Source organism: Danio aesculapii, chromosome 23, assembly GCF_903798145.1.
Source record: "Danio aesculapii chromosome 23, fDanAes4.1, whole genome shotgun sequence".
Taxonomy (NCBI): domain Eukaryota; kingdom Metazoa; phylum Chordata; class Actinopteri; order Cypriniformes; family Danionidae; genus Danio; species Danio aesculapii.
The window spans coordinates 45517743-45539788 of NC_079457.1; the positions used below are offsets into that span (position 1 = coordinate 45517743).

The 22046-nt window shown below is 38.4% G+C and overlaps 1 protein-coding gene across 1 annotated transcript in view; it reads left to right on the forward strand.

Moving 5' to 3' along the window:
* Positions 1–4205, forward strand: part of opn7b (opsin 7, group member b) — a 130795-nt gene extending 126590 nt beyond the window's left edge. Inside the window, exon 6 of the mRNA XM_056450073.1 lies at positions 3290–4205. Coding sequence (XP_056306048.1) covers positions 3290–3772 — 483 coding nt within the window. The 3' untranslated portion in view covers positions 3773–4205. The remainder of the gene's footprint in view (positions 1–3289) is intronic.
* Positions 4206–22046: the final 17841 nt, after the last annotated feature.

Here is a 22046-nt window from a genome sequence, read left to right on the forward strand (position 1 = left end):
TGAATTAACTCACCAGAAGATTAGAAGAGACTCCAAAACCTGAAGTGAATGGGTCAGATAAGGGAGACATCCAAAACATGTTCTGTTGGTGTGCCTCCAGGAACAGGGTTGGAAAACACTGGTCTAGATCATAAAAAATGTTATCTCTGCTATTGTAGTGATTCAGACACTTGTGGATCCATTTGCAAGCTCTTTAATTCAATAGTAATGAAATACAAGGAGAAACTTACACTCAGTGAAATAAACGGGGATTTTCCCATGTAGTAGTCGAAGAGCAGGCGTTAGTCGGGGCTGGCAGAAAACAATCTTAAACGAGAGGCAGGCAGAGATCAGAGCTGGCGGCAGACAGTCAGAAATGATATAACTAGGGATGGCTGACGTGAAACTGACGTTTCAACACAGTATCGAGATCCCGAAGCGCAAGTGTTTCGAAACACTGTACCGAAGCATGATCCGAAACACCCAGGTCACGTGACTAAAGTGTTCCGAAACACCTGGTCACGTGACTAAAGCAATTCAAAGCATCGATCAGTTCAGAAGCGCTTCGAGACCTGGCGAATCTGCATTTGACTGACAGGGTCAGAAAAAGTTCTGTATATAGCCTAGTGCAGTGTTTCCCAACCCTGTTCCTGAAGGCACACCAACAGTTCACATTTTCAACCTCTCCCTAATCAAACACACCTGAATCAACTCATCAGAACATTAGAAGAGACTCCAAAACCTGAAGTTAATGGGTCAGAAAAGGGAGACATCTAAAATATGTACTGTTGGTGTGCCTCCAGGAACAGAGTTGGGAAACAATGGCCTAGTGGACCATGCGTGTGCATGATGTTACTGAGCTTCAAATGACTTTTAGGATCGAATACCAACTTGTACAAATACTTCGAATTCATGATTTGAGTATTTTAATAATGTTACTGGTTTATAGTGTAGTCTAGATAGGATACAGCTGCAGATACACCATCAATTTAGCATCATTTTTGTAACGCTGTAAAACAATAATCAATATTTTACAGTGCTGTGATGGTTGGGTTTAGATTTTGGGTAGACGTTAATAAAATACAATGGGAAATTTAATAAATAATAAAAATAATTCTTGTTAACTTCTGGCCACAATCATGTCTGATCTAGCAACAACCCTGATTTAAGACCAAAACAAGACATATTTATTCACAAAGTGTTTATTCGGATGTCAGACCAATGTTGAAACAAAACGATACAAGAACAGAGCAATTCAAACTGCTATTAAAGCATTTCAAAATAGCTTTGTCAGTCTGGATTCGAACCCAGTATCCCCACATGGTACTCAGGAATCCTAATCGCTCCACTAAATCGCTTGCAGATTCAATCTTACAAAGTGAGGTTTAATACCTTAATTTGCTCAACTGTTCTATGCTGAAGCTATTTCAGTGCAATACATAAAATGACCACTAGGTGTTGCTGTAGAGTAGGGTTTCGAAACATTTTGAAGCTTCGACACATTTGCTCCGACTGTTTCGGTGTTTTATGAAGCCTCGCTTTGCCCACCACTAGATATAACAAGCAGTGGTCAGGGCAGGCAGAAAACTTCAGAAATGATAACTCAGTCCAGGTCAATACGCAGGCAGGCAGGCAGGCAGGCAGGCAACAACAACAACAACAACAACAACAACAACAACAACAACAACAACAACAACAACAACAGAAAAACTGCTCAGAGATGACGGCCAGGGCTAATCAAAACTTTGCAGAGAGTGAGAGAAAGAGCGTGTTTATATAGGGAGTCTGAATGAGTTTCAGCTGTGCTTAATCAGTCCCAGTTGAGCAGCGGGAGAGCTAGTATTCTGGTGATGGCTCCCTCTGGTGGTCAAAAGGGGAAAGTTCATGAGCAGAATTCACAACAGCTAGATTGTCATTTCATTATTGTCATATTGATTTTTGATGTTGAAAATTCAATACAAGTACCTTTTATTGGCATTTTAGTAGTTGAGACAAGATATTGCTTAAGAAATAATACAGAGAGAATTAAGTCTGAGAAAAGTACTGGCTGTTTGTTACCAGGTTTTTATACTGTAATTTACAACACAAATCCAGACAATATATCACTTCAGACTATTAAAAATGTCAGTAAGAGTCACTTTTCAAACTATACAACATCAAAAGCTTTTGGAGAAAAGATCAGGATCCCATAATGCAATTCAAAAGCATAAATAAGAAGTAAAAACATGAAATCACCACTGCTTATTTACAGTTGAAGTCAGAATTATTAGCCCCCCTGAATTATTAACCCCCCTGTTTATTTTTCCCCAATTTCTGTTTAACAGAGAGCAGATTTCTTCAACACATTTCTAAACATAATAGTTTTAATAACTCATCTCTAATAACTGATTTATTTTATCTTTGCCATGATGACAGTAAATAATATTTGACTAGATATTCTTCAAGACACTTCTATACAGCTTAAAGTGACATTTAAATGCTTAACTAGGTTAATTAGATTAACTAGGCAGGTTAGGGTAATTAGGCAAGTTATTGTATAACAATGGTTAAAAATATATAGCTTAAAGGGGCTCGAAATTAATTTATAAATAAACTTCACTTAGTGTATGTGTGTGAATGAGTGTGTATGGATGTTTCCCAGTGATGGGTTGCGGCTGGAAGGGCATCCGCTGCGTAAAACATGTGCTGGATGAGTGGGCGGTTCATTCTGCTGTGGTGACCCCAGATTAATAAAGGGACTAAGCTAAAAAGAAAATGAATGAATAATATTAATAAACAGACCTATAAATAAATTTTAGTTGCATCTTGACGATGAGCTGTGGTAAAGATGTGATACTGTATGGATGGATTACCCGAGAGCTCTATAATACCAGATTTATTTTTAACAATAAATAAATGTTCCACGTACATAGTGTTTAAAACTACCTTAGATAGAAGGGAAAAATAATCATTGTTGTAATCTCATTAGAAAACATTGTGGCCCAATCAAATGCATTCTTGGCCATATGTATTAATGTACTGTACTGGCCAGACCTGATGAACTGATTGACCAAAATTTTACACTTACAGGATTTACATGAGAGTGAAGAAGCAATGGTATTTCCTATTTCCTTCTCTTATTGTGCAAATATGGTATATCCAAATTTAACTATGGCATCTTTAATTCATAAATGATGTTCATGTGGATTAGACTATGTGTATTTTATTGTTAGCGTTCCCCTGAATACTTTTTTCATCATATTAGCATGTTTTGCTATGTTTTATTTATATTAAAGTACGTTTTTCTGTCTGTGTGTGTGTGTGTTTCTAGCTTTCAGTGGCTGTATGTTTTGGTTTTCTGATGGCTTGGAGCCCGTACGCTGTAGTCTCCATGTGGGCAGCCTTCACCGAACCAGACCTGGTCCCTCCGATAGCATTTGCCCTGGCGGCAATGTTTGCCAAATCCTCCACCCTCTACAACCCGATGGTCTACCTCGTCTTCAAGCCCAGCTTCCGGAAATCCCTGTGTCGTGATGCCACAAAGTGCAAGAGGAAGCTCTGCCCCTGCATGTGCCAAACAGACACACAACACCAAGGCACACCGAGCCTGAACACCAAGGACAAGTGCAAGCTCACATGGGTCTCTAATGGACTAAACGAGAGCCACCAGTCCTGCAGACACTGTCCAGAAAGACAGACAGGGAATTACCTGGATATCACGCCTCAGAGGACAGCACGAGTCCTGACAGGATCCACACACAACGAGGTGGCGCTCAGTCAACTGTCCAACGAGATAAACAGCGACTTTCTGTAGACACTCACCATGACAAACTGATGGAGGAACGCCTCCAGTACACCAACAGGGGAAATAGAGATGCCTTAAAGTCCCATACAAACAGCAAGAGGATATTGCGTCGTTTAACTCGCCAACTGAGCAAAAAATAATTTTAGGCTCTCTTGTAACAAGAAAAGGTTGATTTGGTAGCAAAACTGAATGACCATTTATACAACAATGTTTTCATGTCAAAACAGGAAACTTTTTATACAGTTTTGCCTGTTTGTTTACACAACAACATAATTTTAGCAACAGAAAATGCATACATTTTGAAAAGGCTGACATTGCAGACACAGTCAGAGGTAGGAATTTCAGCAGTCAGATGTCCCACTTCCGACCTCAATGTGTTCCATTCAACTGTGCATCACAGTTACATTTTCACCATGTAAGATGTGAATATTCCATGACATTAACAAAAACATGAATAGAAAATGCTGGCTGTCCTTTGAATGAAGCTGAATGAACATTGCATAATGCACTACAGAGCTAATGTCATCTCAGAAATAGCCTTTAATTGTAGAGTTCCCACTTATTTTTTTGCTGTAAACGTACTTGAACATTATTTCACATCTAAAGCTCTGCGCTAATTGTGCTCTAGCAGAACTAGCCGTCACCTGTAAAGGAATGTCAAATGTTGTGTCATAGGTTGGATGTCTAAATTATTTCAGCATTCTAGACTTTATTTCTAAGTAGGAGCATGAAAACTCCCAATTCTGAGTGGTCTGTAATGGAAAAACAAACACAACAATGACCAATGTATGTGGAAGTGTGTTCGCATTATAACCAAAAGGAAAGACACATCATGTACACACAAAAAATTATACATAAATACATATTGCCACTTCCCTACAGGTACTTTTTAGTAACAAGTAGGGATGGCTGACGTGAAACTGGCGTTTCGACACAGTGTCGAGATCCCGAAGCGCAAGTGTTTTGAAACCGAAGCAATATCCAAAACACCCAGGTCACGTGACTTAGGTGATTCAAAAAACCCAAGCCAGCGCAAGTGTTTCAAAACCAAAGTAAGATCCGAAACACCCAGGTCACGTGACTTAGGTGATTCGAAAAACCCAGGCCAGCGCAGGTGTTTCAAAACCGAAGCAAGATCCGAAACACCCAGGTCCCGTGACTAAGGTGATTCGAAAAACCCAGGCCAGCGGAAGTGTTTCAAAACCGAAGCAAGATCCAAAACACCCAGGTCACGTGACTTAGGTGATTCGAAAAACCCAGGCCAGCGCAGGTGTTTCAAAACCGAAGCAAGATCCAAAACACCCAGGTCACGTGACTTAGATGATTCGAAAAACCCAGGCCAGCGCAGGTGTTTCAAAACCGAAGCAAGATCCAAAACACCCAGGTCACGTGACTTAGGGGATTCGAAAAACCCAGACCAGCGGAAGTTTTTCAAAACCGAAGCAAGATCCGAAACACCCAGGTTACGTGACTAAGGTCATTCGAAAAACCCAGGCCAGCGCAAGTGTTTCAAAACCTAAGCAAGATCCAAAACACCCAGGTCACGTGACTTAGGTGATTCGAAAAACCCAGGCCAGCGCAAGTGTTTCAAAACCGAAGCAAGATCCAAAACACCCAGGTCACGTGACTAAGGTAATTCGAAAATCCCAGATTATGTGACTAAGGTGATTCTAAACACCCAGGTCACATGATTTAAGTGTTTCGAAACACTAGATCACGTAACTAAAGCTATTCAATACATTGGTCATTTCAGAAGCGTTTCAGGGTTGACTGGCAGGGTTGGAAAAAATCTCATGTAGAGATGTGTCTCATGTAGCCTAGCGGACCGTGCATGTGCATCAATTCCAACTAGTACAAAAATTATGAAATCATAACTTGATGTATTTTAAAAATGGTATTATTTATGACCAAAATAAGGCACATTTATTCAGGAAGTGTTCATTCGGATGTCAGACCAATGTTAAAACCAACATAGACTCATTCTGAAAACGTAGTCCTATACACGTTTCTGGAGACCGCAAATTTAGGTAGCCAGAGGTACGTTTGACTGCATTTAATTTTTTTAACGAACGCTACGGGGCAGTATGACGTCATTCTTTTTCGTGCTAACTAGCTGACAGCTTACCTCCGTGCGGACGGCTTTCCAGCTGTAACTAGTTTGTCCTGTTAGCTCATCATGTATGTTGGTGGACTTGAGAAGCAGAGAGGAATTGACCACGACAACAGGTTTCAAGTCCGTTGAAGAACGGTTCCATAAAGCAGGTAAGACAAAAACAGAATCCAAAAAATAAAATTAACAAGTAAATAACAGGGTGAGAATGTGGTAAAATCTGAAAACGTGGTAAAAATCAGACAAGGGCTTTTCTTTTTCTGGATTGCTTTTAAAACTTGTTAGTTGGATTTAGGGAAGTGGGTGGGCGGGTCAATCGATAAAATTGGTTGGGTTTAGGGAAGGAGGAGAGTGTGTCAGTCGATCAGTCATTCAGTCATACAGTCAGTCAACAGCGGGCTCTGGTGGATTTATGCAAGAACAGCAGGAGCTAATGGCACTCGCGAGAGAAATTTGAGATATGAAAACTCATACACAGCAGCCTCTCGTGGATTCACGAAAACAAAAACTGCAAAATACGTACCTCCTTGGCCGTATGTCGGGGTCTCCAGAAATGTAAATAGATGTACGTTTTCAGAATAAGTCTATGTTGGATAAAACAAAATACGTTACAACAACAGAGCATTTAAAAACTTAAGATCACCCTGGATTCTAACTCATTATCTCAACATGCTAGTCTGGAACTCTCACCGCTTCACTAAATCACTTGAAATCTCAACTCTACAACATGTGGTTTAATACCTCTTTGATGTAGCTGTTCCAGAGCGATACATAAAAATGACTACTAGGTGTCACTGTAGAGACGGGTTTGGAAACACTTCCAAGCTTCAACACATTTGCTTCAACTGTTTCAGTCTTTTATGAAGCCTCGCTTTACACACCATTACTAACAAGGTGACAGCACCAAATACTGGTTTGTCATACATAATACAGTATTTTTGACATAAATATGTAAATGCAGATTGTTTTGAAAACATTGTTGTGTAAACGTCAAACTTTTAAAATGCAAGGGAAAACGTTTCCTTTTTTGACTATCATTATCATGTAAAGGTAGAATGACACATTTGGATCTAGCATACTTGCCATCTCCAAAGCTTCCCAGAATTGAAACTCCAGTTGTTATGCACATCATATTTCTTCCGAACCTGTATGCACAAACATAAAGGACGCACAGGGATGTTTCATGATGTTATTGCAATTCAACATGTCAAAATTGACTCAAGCTTCAGAGTGTTGGTGAATAAGTCATGGTTCAATTCTCACTATTAACAAACCATTGACTAATACTTTTGCCCTGATAAATTACAAATTTGCTGCTTATTGGTATTCATTAAGATAATAATTGGGTTTAGGTATTGGATAGGATAAGAGATCATGCAGAGCATGTGCTTTATAAGTACTAATAAACAGCCAATATCTTAGTAATAAGCAGGTAATAAGCAACTAGTTAGTAGTGAGAATTGGTACTTAAAGTTTTACCATGTTTTGAATGTAGGTGTGATGGTTGCATAAGTCTATGATGTGGCTGTGGTATACTGGAGTACAAAAGACATGTTGTTCTATGTGAATAGAGTTTTTTGGTATTTTTGATGATTGTATTGTTGCCATGATTTATGAATAAGTACAGCATGAAGGTTTTTATGATTGCCCTATATATGATATATATACTACACACCGGTTTGGAAGGTAACATAAAGATTTCACTTAGATTATGGCTGTGTCCGAAAGCTTTAAAAGGCTATCTTTGGAGGCTGCGTTCTATTACAGAATGGTATCAAGGCAGGTCCAAATACATATTCTGCTTCACTTTCTGTCTCGGGAGGTGCTTTCATGTTATTGAATTAAATTTGAAGAAAGCATAGATGTGTCCTTCACTTCCCTCCATATCCCACAATCCTGTGTGTTCAATTTCTGACAGCTAAAAATAAAGAGATGACATCTTAAACCACCATTTGGGTGTCAATTTGGCATTTTGACCAATGTTTTCCACATTTGATGGCATCTCTAGTTAAAGGTTTGTATTGTAGTAAGAAAATATTCCCTTAGTTATCATCAAAGCTCTCACTATTTAGTTGTACATGATTAAATCCTTATGAAATCTGAAATCAGTTTTACCAGATGCCTTCATGAACAACGTGAGTCTCAAACTTTATTCCTGGGGGCTGAACCTCTGCACAGTTTGGCTCCTACCCTAATCAAAGACAAATGAACTAACTAATCAAGGTGTTCTTGGGTGAATTCCATTCTCGATGGGCTCATCCCTATGTCCTGATCACTTTGGAGGGTCCCTGTGAAGGGATTAGTGCAGGGGTGTCCAAACTTGGTCCTGAAGGGCCGGTGTCCTTAGCTCCAACTTGCCTCAACATACCTGCCAAGAAGTTTCTAATATATCTAGTAAGATCTTGATTAGATGGTTCAGGTGTGTTTGGTTAGGGTTGAAGCTAAACTCACCAGGATACTAGTGGGACCAAATGGTCCCTCCAGGACCGAGTTTGGACACCCCTGGATTAAAGCATCTGGATGAGCCTATTTCGAATTGAGTGTAGTGTGTGACACCAAACAGATTTCCTGTTCAAAAGGAAATTTCCCGATGTGTCTCAGTTGTATTTTTCAAAAACTTTTATTCCAAGGGCCCTTCGAAGTGGCCTGTTTTGATCACTTCGGTTTGGAATGACACTTCAATTTGCCACCAATTATTCTTTAATTTTGAAGTGCCCTTTGTAGGGCCATATATCCCATTTGAAATCCACTGAAAGACTACTAGAGACTTTTTAAGCAGGTTTGAGTTGGATGTGGTTGAAGTTAAACCCTGCAGAGCTGTGACCCCCCCCAGGAAATGTGTTTGAGACCATGGATGTACAAACTCTGCCTCCAGAGTCAGCTGCCTAAGCTTTCGGACAGCCTATGAAATGCAGATTTTTCTTAGTTTTTCTCTAGAAAGGTACAGTTTTTGTTACAATGATCATTTCCCATCCTCATTTTTACTCTCTCTGAAAAACAATGTATCGCAGGGGTGCCCAACCCGGATCCTGGAGATCTAACTTCCTGCAGAGTTCATGCCATGTCCACAGTACACAGGTATTTTTATAAACGGGGTTTTCCCCTATTTCGTTTAAAAAAATTCTCCATCCACACAAAAATGCACTGTGATGCATGTTCATGGCATGACCAACCAATAGAGGGCGATAATGGCACTTTTAAGTTTACACCAAATGGGGAATTAAATATTTGCCCAAGTGAGTTGCATACAACTCAATGTAAACATGAAAACAGAGGCGAATCATCATCCCATGGATGAACGACACAAAATATACGATGCATTCACTACAAATTTGTGTAATTTTGACTCATTTTGTTTGTTTGTTTGTTTGTTTGTCAACCCAGCCATGTTGTCCAATTGGAAAGGAGAGAACATCACGCACCCTGACAACATGAGGCGAATTCTCTGGTTGTAGTGTCCACACAACCACGCTCTACCCAGAGTTTCAGAAAATCTTAACCTGGCCGGAGTTTTCAGAAAGTTGAGGTTTTTTAGTTACTTGACATTGCATTTTTCTGTGGAGAAACAGCAAAATTGCGTAGAGAATAAGTGCAGTTTTGAAAATCCCAGTGTTCGTGTGGACAGGACCTTAGTTGCAACCTTGATCAAGCACACCTGTCTTAAATTACCAAGTGCTCTATATGGTCCTACTTATGCCGAGTTCAGACTGCACGATTTTCAAAGTAGTCGTATCACAGATGTTTTTATACTGCATGACTATCTGGGGTAGCGTTCAGTCACTGCTGTATTCGCACTGCAAGATGGATCAGCAACAGGGGCTTTTACACTGCATGACTTTACAATAGGAAGAATCTTTGTGTCAGTCCACAAATTACATCTCACAGCCAAACACACACGAGAAGTGACATGAAAACAATGCGAGGTCCCAAAGTATATCTTTTGTTATTAACTACATAATGAGAAAGAATCCTTTAGTGTGGTAGAAAATGTACTTATTTTGCTCAACTGGGTTTTGATAGAAATTGCCAATTTCTCAAACATTTTTATTTGTACGACCCAGTTGCTCAGATGACACATCAAACTGACACAGGTGCTGCTGCCAAATTTTCACTAGCTTTTCCTTCATTTCTAGGGTCCAAATTGTCTGAAAATAAGCTAAATTAACTTGCCTTCCAACCTCCAACATCAATCTGATGTCATGTTGACATCCTGTGCCTGCTGGGTTGGTTTAGTTGTGTTTGATCAGGGTTGGACTCTACATGAGGGTAGATCTCTAGAATCAGGGTTGAGCACCCCTGGTGTAACATCTTGCAGAAAATAATGCTGTGATATTTCTGATCAGGTTATGTACTGAATTTATTAGCAACACTCAATGTAACAAAGACAGGCTGAGCGTAATTCACAAAAATGTCTGTTGTGAAATATCAGGAACAACACTCTGACACATTATTACAAGTACACTATGCATTTCTAATGTAGGGGTCTTTAGGAAGGCTGTGCAGAGTTTTAGAGGCTGGCGTTACTTGACATCCACTGACAAGACAACATCTGTGTTTAATAGTTTACTCTTGGTTTACTCACATTTTTTGTCTTTTGACAGGTGCACAGACACATGTTGTTCACATCAGTCCAGCTTGATGACATTGCAGGATTGCAACTCTTTTTACTTCAGAAGGGCAAAAACAGAATTCATTTTAAAATTAGGTTATTTTTTAGCTCAGTAACCTGCCGTACAAAAGTCAAAATTATTTTGTTAATTACTTACCCTCATGTTGTTTCAATCCCCAGAGTACTTTGTTCTGAACACAAATGAAGATATTTTAGATCAAATGTGAGAGTTCCCTCATCCTCCATAGAGAGCAACAGTCCCGAGATATTCAAAGTCCCAAAAAAGAACCAAAAACATTCTCAAAACAGTCCATGTGACTTCAGTAGTTTAACTGTATAAATGACTCTGTTGTTCTGCGTACCACAATTACTACAGACAATACAACGCTTGGGCCCAGGTACACTTCTAACAAAGTTGTTTTTCATTCGAGGGCAAAAAGATATTTTGAAGTGCTATTATAATGTTTCTAAACACTCCAACAGCTCTATGAGGTAGGAAGGTCGGGTTGTAAATGTAAAACGCTGGTTGACACAACAATGGTGCCTGAGAGAGAAATAGAGTTTCTTCATTGCGGCGTGCAGTATCTTTACATTGTTTTCTATTTGCCACAGACAGACACTAAATGGTGCCAACTAAACTTACTTAATTTCTAACAAAATCCGGCCAAAGTTAAGTTCTTTTTCAGTTTGTTTCAGCAGCTCAAAGGTGTCTATGAGCCAAAATATATATATAAAGTTTGATTTGGTGAGATGATTCGAACTGTAAAACAAACTAAAAAAGAACTTGATTTTGGCTGGATTTTGTTCAAAATTAAGTAAGTTCAGTTCATGCTTCAATTACATTTAAAGTATACCTGGACCTTAATGAGAACAGGTCATAATGCCCTTAGTAAGCGAACACCCTGACCTGATGCAGGAGAGAATACATTGGTGGATGAAGTCATTTTTACAGTTTTTTGGCACAAAAGTTTCCATTCGCCTTGTATGATTACAGCTAAATCAATGAAGAGGTACTGCTTCCATTTCAGGACTTTTTGGAACCGCTGGTCAATATGGAGGACGAGGGACCCTGCTGAAAAAACAGCTTTAACCAGTCTAGGCTGGTTGGCTGGTTTTAGCTGGTAGACCAGCCTGCTTTTAGAGGGGTTTTGGCCATTTCCAGGCTGGTTTCCAGGTATTTCCAGCCTGGTCTTAGCTGGTCAGGCTGGAAGATGACCAGCTAAAACCAGCTTGAGCAGCCTAGCCAGGCTAGGAGCCCAGCGAAAACCAGCTATGTCTTAAACCAGGCTGGTCAAGGTGGTTTTAGCTGGTTTTAGTTGGTAATTTTCCAGCCTGACCAGCTAAGACCAGGCTGGAAATGGCTGGAAACCAGCCTGGAAATGGCCAAAACCCCTCTAAAACAACCCCGGTCAACCAGCTAAAACCAGCTAACCAGCTTAGGCTGGTATAAGCAGTTTTTTCAGCAGGGGAGCTCTCAGATTTTTCTAAAATATCTTCATTTGAGGTATGAAGATGAACGAAGGTCTCAGAAGATTGAAACAACATGAGGATTAGTAATTTTTCATTTCATGACCATTTTAGACAGTAACGTTTCATTCAGGTATTTCTGAAACCATTTTTATTTTTTGTTCAGGGAGAGGTTTATCTTTTCTGAATTCTGGTGTTCTGATGAATACAACAAATATGCCCTGTGATTTCTCTTCCAGTTGGACACTGGCTATCTGTACTCAACCACTGCCTATGCATTTATTTATCTATCTATTTATTTATTTATTTATTTAATAAAATCAAGCCTCAAATGCAAGTGATCACATGGTCATGTTTATTGATTAAATCTGTTGTTTCTTCTGTGAATGGAGCCGAACTTAACCCAGATATCAATGAGAGGAAAATGTTTTTGATGACTTTCCTGCTTAAATTTGAACATTATAAGAATGTCAGGTAACATTTTCAATATGTTGAAATATCTATATATTAAATATCTATTTGCTGCTTCAAGGCAACATCGTAACACTTCAAAAATAATAGTCTATTAGTTAATGTATTTACTAAAATAAATAAATAATGAACAATAAAATTTATTACAGTATATGTTCATCTTTGTTAATGTTAGTTGAAAATAAAAATTATGTTGTTCATTGTTAGTCATGTTAACTCTGTAGGGATTATATACAGTTTTAACCCAAAGAATGACCATTCTGTCAGATGAAGAAGAGCCGGAGTCAGAGATTCAAATAAATAAATCAGGTTTACTGAAGATAGTTTGCAGTTTCATCAGCAGAAGCCAGCTTCAACACTCACAATGAGTTCCTAGGCCGCACTGCTTACAATCACAAATCAATAACAATTATACTCTCACATAACGTTATTAACTACGTCATACATAAAGGTGTTCTAACCTGATTGGTTAAACCACAGATAGACTAGGAAAATTTCAACGTGGGTGCGTGTGTACAATTCTGAACAATATCTTGAGCATAAACATCAGACATCCACTAGACTGTTTAGAGCTGACTCCAGACCTGTGAAACGGATCCACAATCAAATAGAACACACACACTTAAAGTACAATCTGTTTCTTATCCAAGGCTGAGTGTACTCCCAGCCGTTTTTATCAAAACTGGTTAAAAACCCGTATAATCTACATTCAGGCAGTTATAATATCCTTACTAGACAAAGGGCTCTATTTTGACGATCCATGTGCAGTCCAAAGTGCAGGGCGCAAACGCATTAAGGGCGTGTCAGAATCCACTTTTGCTATTTTAAGGATGGAAAAATGCACTTTGCGCCGTGGCGCATGGTCTAACAGGGTTGAGCTTATTCTCTTAATGACTTAAACTTTTAAAATGTCCACTACGCCCCTGCCATACTGCAACCCTAAACTCAACCTTTACAGTTATTGATGTCTACATCTACCCCAACCCTAAACCCAAGCACCATAGTAGCATGGGCATTACAATGTCCACTATACATTTGACCCGATCCCGTACCTCATTGTCCTAGATTGCAGTGAGGACACCTTGTTGATTTTTGCCACCTGTTTTAGTTTAATTATAGTTGTCTGTGTGTTTAAAGTTGGCTTAAAACAGAGTTTTTTTCCCCATATCATGACATACAGCCAATTAAAATGATCCTGACATTAAAATAAACAAAATGTAGGGTAGTTTAAAAATTATAATAATATAATAACCCTTTATATTTAGGATATATTTATCATTATAGTTCTAAGTTTTGCTGTAGTTTTACATTCAGAATGATTTGCAATTCATCTGTCTTTATCTTTATAGGTCTAATTCTAGTTCTAGGTGTGAACAGGTCTTTACACTATGCCTTTCTGGAGTTTTGGAATCAGTCTTTTCAATAAGCATCCACACATTTACAAATCTTTATATGCACAGCTGTACAAATATATATGAAACAACAAACTCAATAGACATTGATCGAAATATCATCAGGATTTAGTGTTTCTTTCTGTTGCCACAGAGGGATTCCTGCTCTGTGTAATCAGATTTGGGGGAAATAGAAGCAGAAAAAGATGTTAGAAATATGATTCATGTCTCTTCTATGCGTTTAACTGCATTTCTGTGACCTTTACGAGCTCTTTGAAGTGTAAATGCTTGAGGTGTTCATGCTTCACTTCACTGAGAAAATCACTTAGTCCATGCTATCACTTCAATTCAAGAATGACCCGCATGGTTTCAGCAATTATACAAATGCTTTTAATTAATTTACTACAGCAATAACAGCATTTTCAGCTATTTTTTATTTTTGTTCACGAAGCCAAGCGCGGTACATTCTGGGATTGTCAATTGCCAATAATTATTAATGCTGAATGCTATTATAAATTATAAATGCTAATAAATAATACATTTTGTAATGATAAATGTAATTGACACATGTTCAGTAGACTTGCAGTGTGGTCTTATAATGAAAATATCATCTCAGGACAGTTAATTTCTTCCACATACAGTCAGAATTATATAATCCTGTATATTTTTCTATATTATAGAGAACGTAACGTGCTACAATTTAAGAAAACACATATGCTGCGTCCCAATTCGCATACTTATACTACACCCTAAAACTATGTACTTTTTTGTGAAGGAAAAGTACACTCTTTTGAGTGTGTAACAGAAGAGTATGCAAGCTTTTGGGACATCCTACTTCCTCATTAACAGATCGTTGTGTTGCTTAGTAACGAGCCCTGTCAATCATCCACACATCATCCACATTTCTTTCATATTTAATTTCCTATCTTATTGGAGAAGCAGCAGCAGCAGGTTAATCTCCCATTCACGAGTCTTTCATGCAGAGAAATCTCCTCAGGTGTTTGGATAATTCTGCATTCAGACGTTAATGTCCAAACACATCTTTATATAAGTTCAGTATTGTTGTTGCAGATGAAATACAACACAGAAAACACGATTAAAACATGTTCCAGTGGGCTAGATATGAATTAACAGTCAAACAAACTTCTTTACTGAAGCCTCTCTACTTGACGGTTGGTCTCACGCATCCATCATGTTTGTAGTTTGATTACACTTTTCACCCGCGTTTGTAGTTCTAAATCGAATTCACCTCCTACGCGCAATGTATTGTGGGAAATATCAGCGGTTAGAGTATGGCCGCTTCTAGACTTTTTACCGGAAATAGTAAACCATACGGGACCCTTTGGCACACTCTTTTCAACATACTACGATTTGGGACATACTAATTCTACTTTCAAATACTACCCTGCTAAAAAAAATCCAGCTTAAAGCAGCTTAGGCTGGTTGGCTGGTCTTAGCTGGTTGACCAGCCTGCTTTTAGAGGGGTTTTGGCCATTTCCAGCCTGGTCTTAGCTGGTCAGGCAGGAAAATGACCAGCTAAATCCAGCTAAAACCAGCTTGACCAGCCTGGTTTAAGCTGTACATAGCTGGTTTTGGCTGGGCTCACAGCCTGTCTAGGCTGGTCAAGCTGGTTTTAGCTGGTCATTTTCCAGCCTGACCAGCAAATACCAGGCTGGAAATGGCTGGAAATGGCTGGAAATGGCCAAAACCCCTCTAAAACCAGGCTGGTCAACCAGCTAAAACCAGCCAACCAGCCTAGGCTGGTTTAAGCAGGTTTTTTCAGAAGGGGGATGGATAGTATGCGGATTGGGACGCAGCAATAGAATTACAAAAAAACACCCGCAAACTGAGAAAAGATGTTCATCTGTTTGACAGCACAAATCCTGTCAAATATTCCCACAACACTTTCAGATAGCACGGAACACAATAGAAATGTTTCAAGGAGACCCAAACGTTACGGACTTGGCTATTTATGTAGTGGTTAATTAGGCTAATATTACAGAAAAGAGGAGAGAATCAGGATGTTAAAATAAACAACCAAATAAACTCACCTTTCAGAGATCACCTACAACTTAACCGAGCAACAGTCACGGCACAGCGGCGTCTGTCACGTTTTAGGGTCCCCTTGACACATTTTCATTGTGTTCCGATGTTTTTGAAAGTGTTGTGAGAAAATGCAGCGCTTTTTATTTATGCGTTTGCGTTGTGAGAAAATGTGCTGACAAACAGATGAAGATCTTTTCTTAATTTGCTGGTGTTTTTTGTAATTGCACATGTTTTCTTAAATTGCAGCACGTTAAGCTCTCTCGGACACTGTACAAGTCATTGTATAACTGTGGTTCGTTCTGTAAACAATCAAAAAATATTGCTTAAGCGTGCTAATGATATTGACCTTAAAATGGTTTTAAAAAATTAAAAATTCCTATTTTCTGGCTGAAATAAAACAAATAAGACTTTCTCCAGAAGAAAAAATATTACAGGAAATACTGTGGAAAAACCCTTGTTCTGTTAAACATCATATGGGAAATATTTAAAAAAGAAAAAACATTCACAGCAGATTAAATATTAATAATAATTTTGACTTCAGCTGTAGATGGCGATTTATAAAATATTAAAATCTACATTTTCCATGATTATTGCAACTTACGAAATAAAATATTGAGGATCATCCTGATAACAACATGATTTTAAGAAATCAAGCATACATGCCATTTCGAGCGGAGTCAGTTTTATAACCTTTTTTGTCTTGCGTATTACAAAACATTTCAATTAAATGAATTAAATGAAAACTTTCTGAAAACTCTGGCCAGATGAAGATTCTCTGAAACTGAATTTCTGTCATGAGCATGGAGATTTTAAAAGAAAAAAGCGAAAATGGGGAAAACTCATTCATTCATTTTCCTTTGGCTTAGTACCTTTATTTATCAGGGGTCACCACAGCTGAATGAACCGCCAACTATTCCAGCATATGCACTTCCAGCCGCAACCCAGCACTGGGAAACACCCTTACACTCTTTCATTCACACACACTCACACACACTACGGCCAATTTTTGTTGTACCCAATTCACTTATAGCACATGTGTTTGGACTGTGGGGGAAACCAGAGCACCCAGAGGAAACCCACACGAACACGGGGAGAACATGCAAACTCCACACAGAAATGCCAGCTGACCCAGCTGGGACTCAAACCAGCAACCTTCTTGCTGTGAAGTGACAGTGCTACCCACTGCATCACTGTGACGTCCCATAGGGTGAAAAATCCCTTTTGAAAATCAATATTTGTATCCATTTCTTAGTGAATATCCACTTTAGTAAATAGATTTTAACAGTCATATTCATTAAAATAAGATTTTGGTCATCTAACATTGTTAGGAATAGAAAAATAACACATTCAATTACATTTTTCTTGTCTATTAAACTCATTCATTCTTTTTCCTATGACTTAGTTCCTTTATTAATCAGAGGTTGCCACAGTGGAATGAACCGCCAACTTATCCAGCACATGTTTTACACAGCGGATGCCCTTCCAGCTGCAACCCACTACTAGGAAACATCCATACACACTCTCATACACTACGGACAATTTAGTTCACCCAATTCACCTAGCGCATGTCTTTGGACTGTGGGGGAAACCGGAGCACCCAGAGGAACCCAGCCGAGGCTCGAATCAGCGACCTTCTTACTGTGAGGTGACAGCGCTTCCCACTACGCAACTGCGCCGCCTGTGTGCCATCATTCCATGCGGTATGTGGGCCGGATGTAAGTGTCTGGTGTGGGCCGGATTTGAGCCACATGAATTTTGCTAGCTGGGACACACACACCTGTATGTGTGTGTTACACTGAATGTTATTTCAATGGGTGTCTCCTGTAAATCATGGTAAAAGGTATCATTTTTACCTTTTTTTTTTTCATTTTAAATAATATTAATAGTAATTTAGGGCTGCGCGGTGGGGCAGTGGGTAGCACGTTCACCTCACACCAAGAAGGTCGCTGGTTCAAGCCTAAGCTGGGTCAGTTGGGATTCTGTGTGGAGTTTGCATGTTCTCTCCGTGTTCGTGTGGGTTTCCTCCGGGTGCACCTGTTTCCCCTACAGTCCAAAGACATGCGGTATAGGTGAATTTGGTAAGCTAAATAGTGTGAATGAGTGTGTATGGATGTTTCCCAGGGATGGGTTGCAGCTGGAAGGGCATCCGCTGCGTAAAGCGTGTGCTGGATAAGTTGGCGATTCATTCCGCTGTGGTGACCCCAGATTAATAAAGGGACTAAGCCGAAAATGAATGAATGAATAATAGTAATTTATTTGTTTGAAACTGCACCCAAATACACAATGTGCACTGTTAAGAACCATAATCAATGCAAGAGAAGTAAATCTGTTTTCTATTTCATGTGCCAATGAATGGGTTCACAGCACTGTTTATGATTTTAAGATGAACAAACTCACACTTTTTTGTGTGCATCTGCACAAACAGCCGAACACCGAAATGCCCAGATCCACATATTGTCTCTCTGTCTTCAAAACGGCTCGTTTCAAACAGTTCTCAATTACTGGAAACAGAAATAAATTGTATTAAATAAATAAAAAGTATTTGTGCAGGCGAAGAGTGCCCTCTTGTGGTCACGGTGTGTCTAAGTATTTGTGCAGGTGAAGAGTGCCCTCTTGTGGTCACAGCGTGTTTGTTTGATTTCTAACAGAGAGAGTAAAGACCGTTTTACTAGAATCTATTAATCTACAGAATTAGAAGTCAGAATTAATAAACCCCCTGAATTATTCGCCCACCTGTTTTTTCCCCCCCAATTTATGTTTAATGGAGAGAAGTGTTGTTTTTTCAACACATTTCTAAACATAATAGTTTTAATAACTAATTTCTAATAACTGATTTATTTTATCTTTGCCATGATGACAGTAAATAATATTTGACTAGATATTTTTCAAGACACTTCTATACAGCTTAAAGTGACATTTAAAGTTTAATAAGGTTAACTAGGGGGTTAGGGTAATTAGGCAAGTTATTGTATAACGATGGTTTGTTCTGTAGACTATCGAAAACAAATACAGCTTAAAGGGGCTAATCATTTTGACCTTAAAATGGTTCATAAAAATATTAAAACTGCTTTTATTTCAGCTGAAATAAAACAAATAAGACTTTCTCCAGAAGAAAAAATATTATCAGACATACTGTGAAAATTTCCTTCCTCTGTTAAACATCATTTAGGAAATATTTAAAAAATAAATAAAATTCAAAGGAAGTTTAATGATTCTGATTTCAACTGTATAATATCAGTATCAGACTGTATTCTATTGCTTACAGGCCAGTGTTACAATAGTACAAACAATCGGATTGGATATTGGAAAAATAGCTAAAAAAACAACAATCTCCTTATCTATCAAATTAAATTCTGAGCTAAACTTATTTGCATTGCATCTGATTGCAGAGCTGGGTGATTTGACAAAAATCTGAGATCAAAATATAAATAATCTCATATCCTGATAACGATATATATCACGATTTAGGGTCTGTTCTGTAAATTCAATCACTTAATAATTCATTTACATTAACACTGGAAACGACTCAATTTTTTCCCTCTCTTCGTGTGTGATCATATTACTCACTTTTTAATAAAACTTCATGGCAAATGTCTCATTAAGAATGTAGAACTATAAAATTAATATCATTGAAACATGAAACACTCTTGGAAAACTAATGATGGCATGTCAGGTATAAATAACTGAAATGCAAAATGCAAACACTGGGTACTTTCAACTTTGCAACTTTCTCACCATGCTGTTTTTCAAGTTTGTTTCTGCGTAATGGCATGTAATATTGCTCACATATGAAATATGGAAAAGTATTACCGTAAACAATGTGTTATGTGACGCAACGAAAAGAGCATGATATGAAACGATAGACTTTTTATTGTGTCCTTACAATATACACTCACCGGCCACTTTATTAGGTACACCTGTCCAACTGCTTGCTAACGCAGATTTCTAATCAGCCAATGACATGGCAGCAATGCATTTAGGCATGTAGACATGGTCAAGACGATCTGCTGCAGTTCAAACCGAGCATCAGAATGGGGAAGACAGGGGATTTAAGTGACTTTGAACATGGCATGGTTGTTGGTGCAAGACGGGCTGGTCTGAGTATTTCAGAAACTGCTGATCCACTGGGATTTTCACACACAACCATCTCTAGGGTTTACAGAGAATGGTCTGAAAAAGAGAAACTATCCGGTGAGCGGCAGTTCTGTGGGCGCAAATGCCTTGTTGATGCCAGAGGTCAAAGGAGAATGGCCAGACTGGTTCCAGCTGATAGAAAGGCAGCAGTAACTCAAATAACCACTCGTTACAACCGAGGTCTGCAGAAGAGCATCTCTGAACACACAACACGAAAAACCTTGAGGCAGATGGGCTACAGCAGCAGAAGACCACACCAGGTGCCGCTCCTGTCAGCTAAGAACAGGAAACAATTCACACAGGCTCACCACAATCAGACAATAGAAGATTGGAGAAATGTTGCCTGGTCTGATGAGGCTTGATTTCTGCTGCGACATTCAGATGGTAGAGTAAGAATTTGGCATCAACAACATGAAAGCATGTATGGTGGTGTAATGGTGTGGGGGATATTTCCTTGGCATACTTTGGGCCCAGTAATGCCAAATGAGAGTCATGTCAAAGCCTACAGTATTGTTGCTGACCATGTCCATCCCTTTATGACCACAGTCATCTTCTGATGGCTACTTCCAGCAGGATAACGCACCATGTCATAAAGCATGAATCATCTCAGACTGGTTTCTTGAACATGACAATGGGTTCACTGTACTCAAATGGCCTCCACAATCACCAGATCTCAATCCAATAGAGCACCTTTAGGATGTGGTGGAATGGGAGATTCGCATCATGGATTTGCAGCTGACAAATCCGCAGCAACTGCGTGATGCTATCATGTCAATATTGAGCAATCTCTGAGAAATATTTCCAGTACCTTGTTGATGCCACTGAGGATCCAGAGGAATCTATGCCACTGAGGATTCGGAAAGCAGTTCTGAAGGAAAAAACGATACCAAACCGGTACTAGTAAGGTGTACCTAATAAAGTGACTGGTGAGTGTGTATTGCACAGCCCTAAATCAGTGTATTTTGTTGAATATATAGATAGATAGATAGATAGATAGATAGATAGATAGATAGATAGATAGATAGATAGATAGATAGATAGATAGATAGATAGATAGATAGATAGATAGATAGATAGATAGATAGACAGTCAACAATATATATATATATATATATATATATATATATATATATATATATATATATATATATATATATATATATATATATATATATATATATATATATATATATATATATATATATATATAAAGGGCTGTCTGTTGCTTGAAACTCATTTTGGCCACTTGTATCTGAGATATTGTCCTTTCAGTCATGACCCAAAGCTCATGACCATAGGTGAGAGTAGGAACATAAATTTACATGTAACTCACTACCCAGCTCTGTAAACCACTTGGTCATAAATTAGACCAATATCAAACACTAATTTGTCATTACTAAAATATCATTAAAAAATATGTATGTATGTGTGTGTTTGTGTGTATGTACAAACTTGACCAGTGTGTCATGTGTCATTCATTGGTTGTTACTGTCTCACAATTGATACGTGACCTGCTCATCCACGAGATGGCAGCATAAACAGATCACAGAGATGCAGAAATCTGGATGTTTTGCTTTTTCTCCTTGTTTACGCAGTAGATTCAGAACACTTGCAGCTCTGAGATAATGAACTGAACTGAGTCAGAGAAGAGACTTACTACACTTTTACCAGAAATAAAACCATGATTAATGTAAGAGTGTAGCTGTTTATTTTCACAAGTGTTCACAGCTCACTCTGAATTTCATGTAACTAGCAAATGTGTGTGTTTGGGTCATGTTTTATGAAAAGAAAAATACTATAGTGATTTATTTTATACTATATTTTGAACCATAGTAAATACTACATATGTTTTAGTATTTACCATACTCTTTTAATGAATTTACAACATACAATAGTAATACATTAAAGTGCTAAAATGTAATAGCTATAGGCCTAGATTAGTTTTTAATATACTGTAAACTGTGTATTGTACATACAGTATTTGTATTAACATAGCAATTAATCAACAGATTTATTAAGTTGTACTTCATACCAGGGTTCATACACATTTTTACT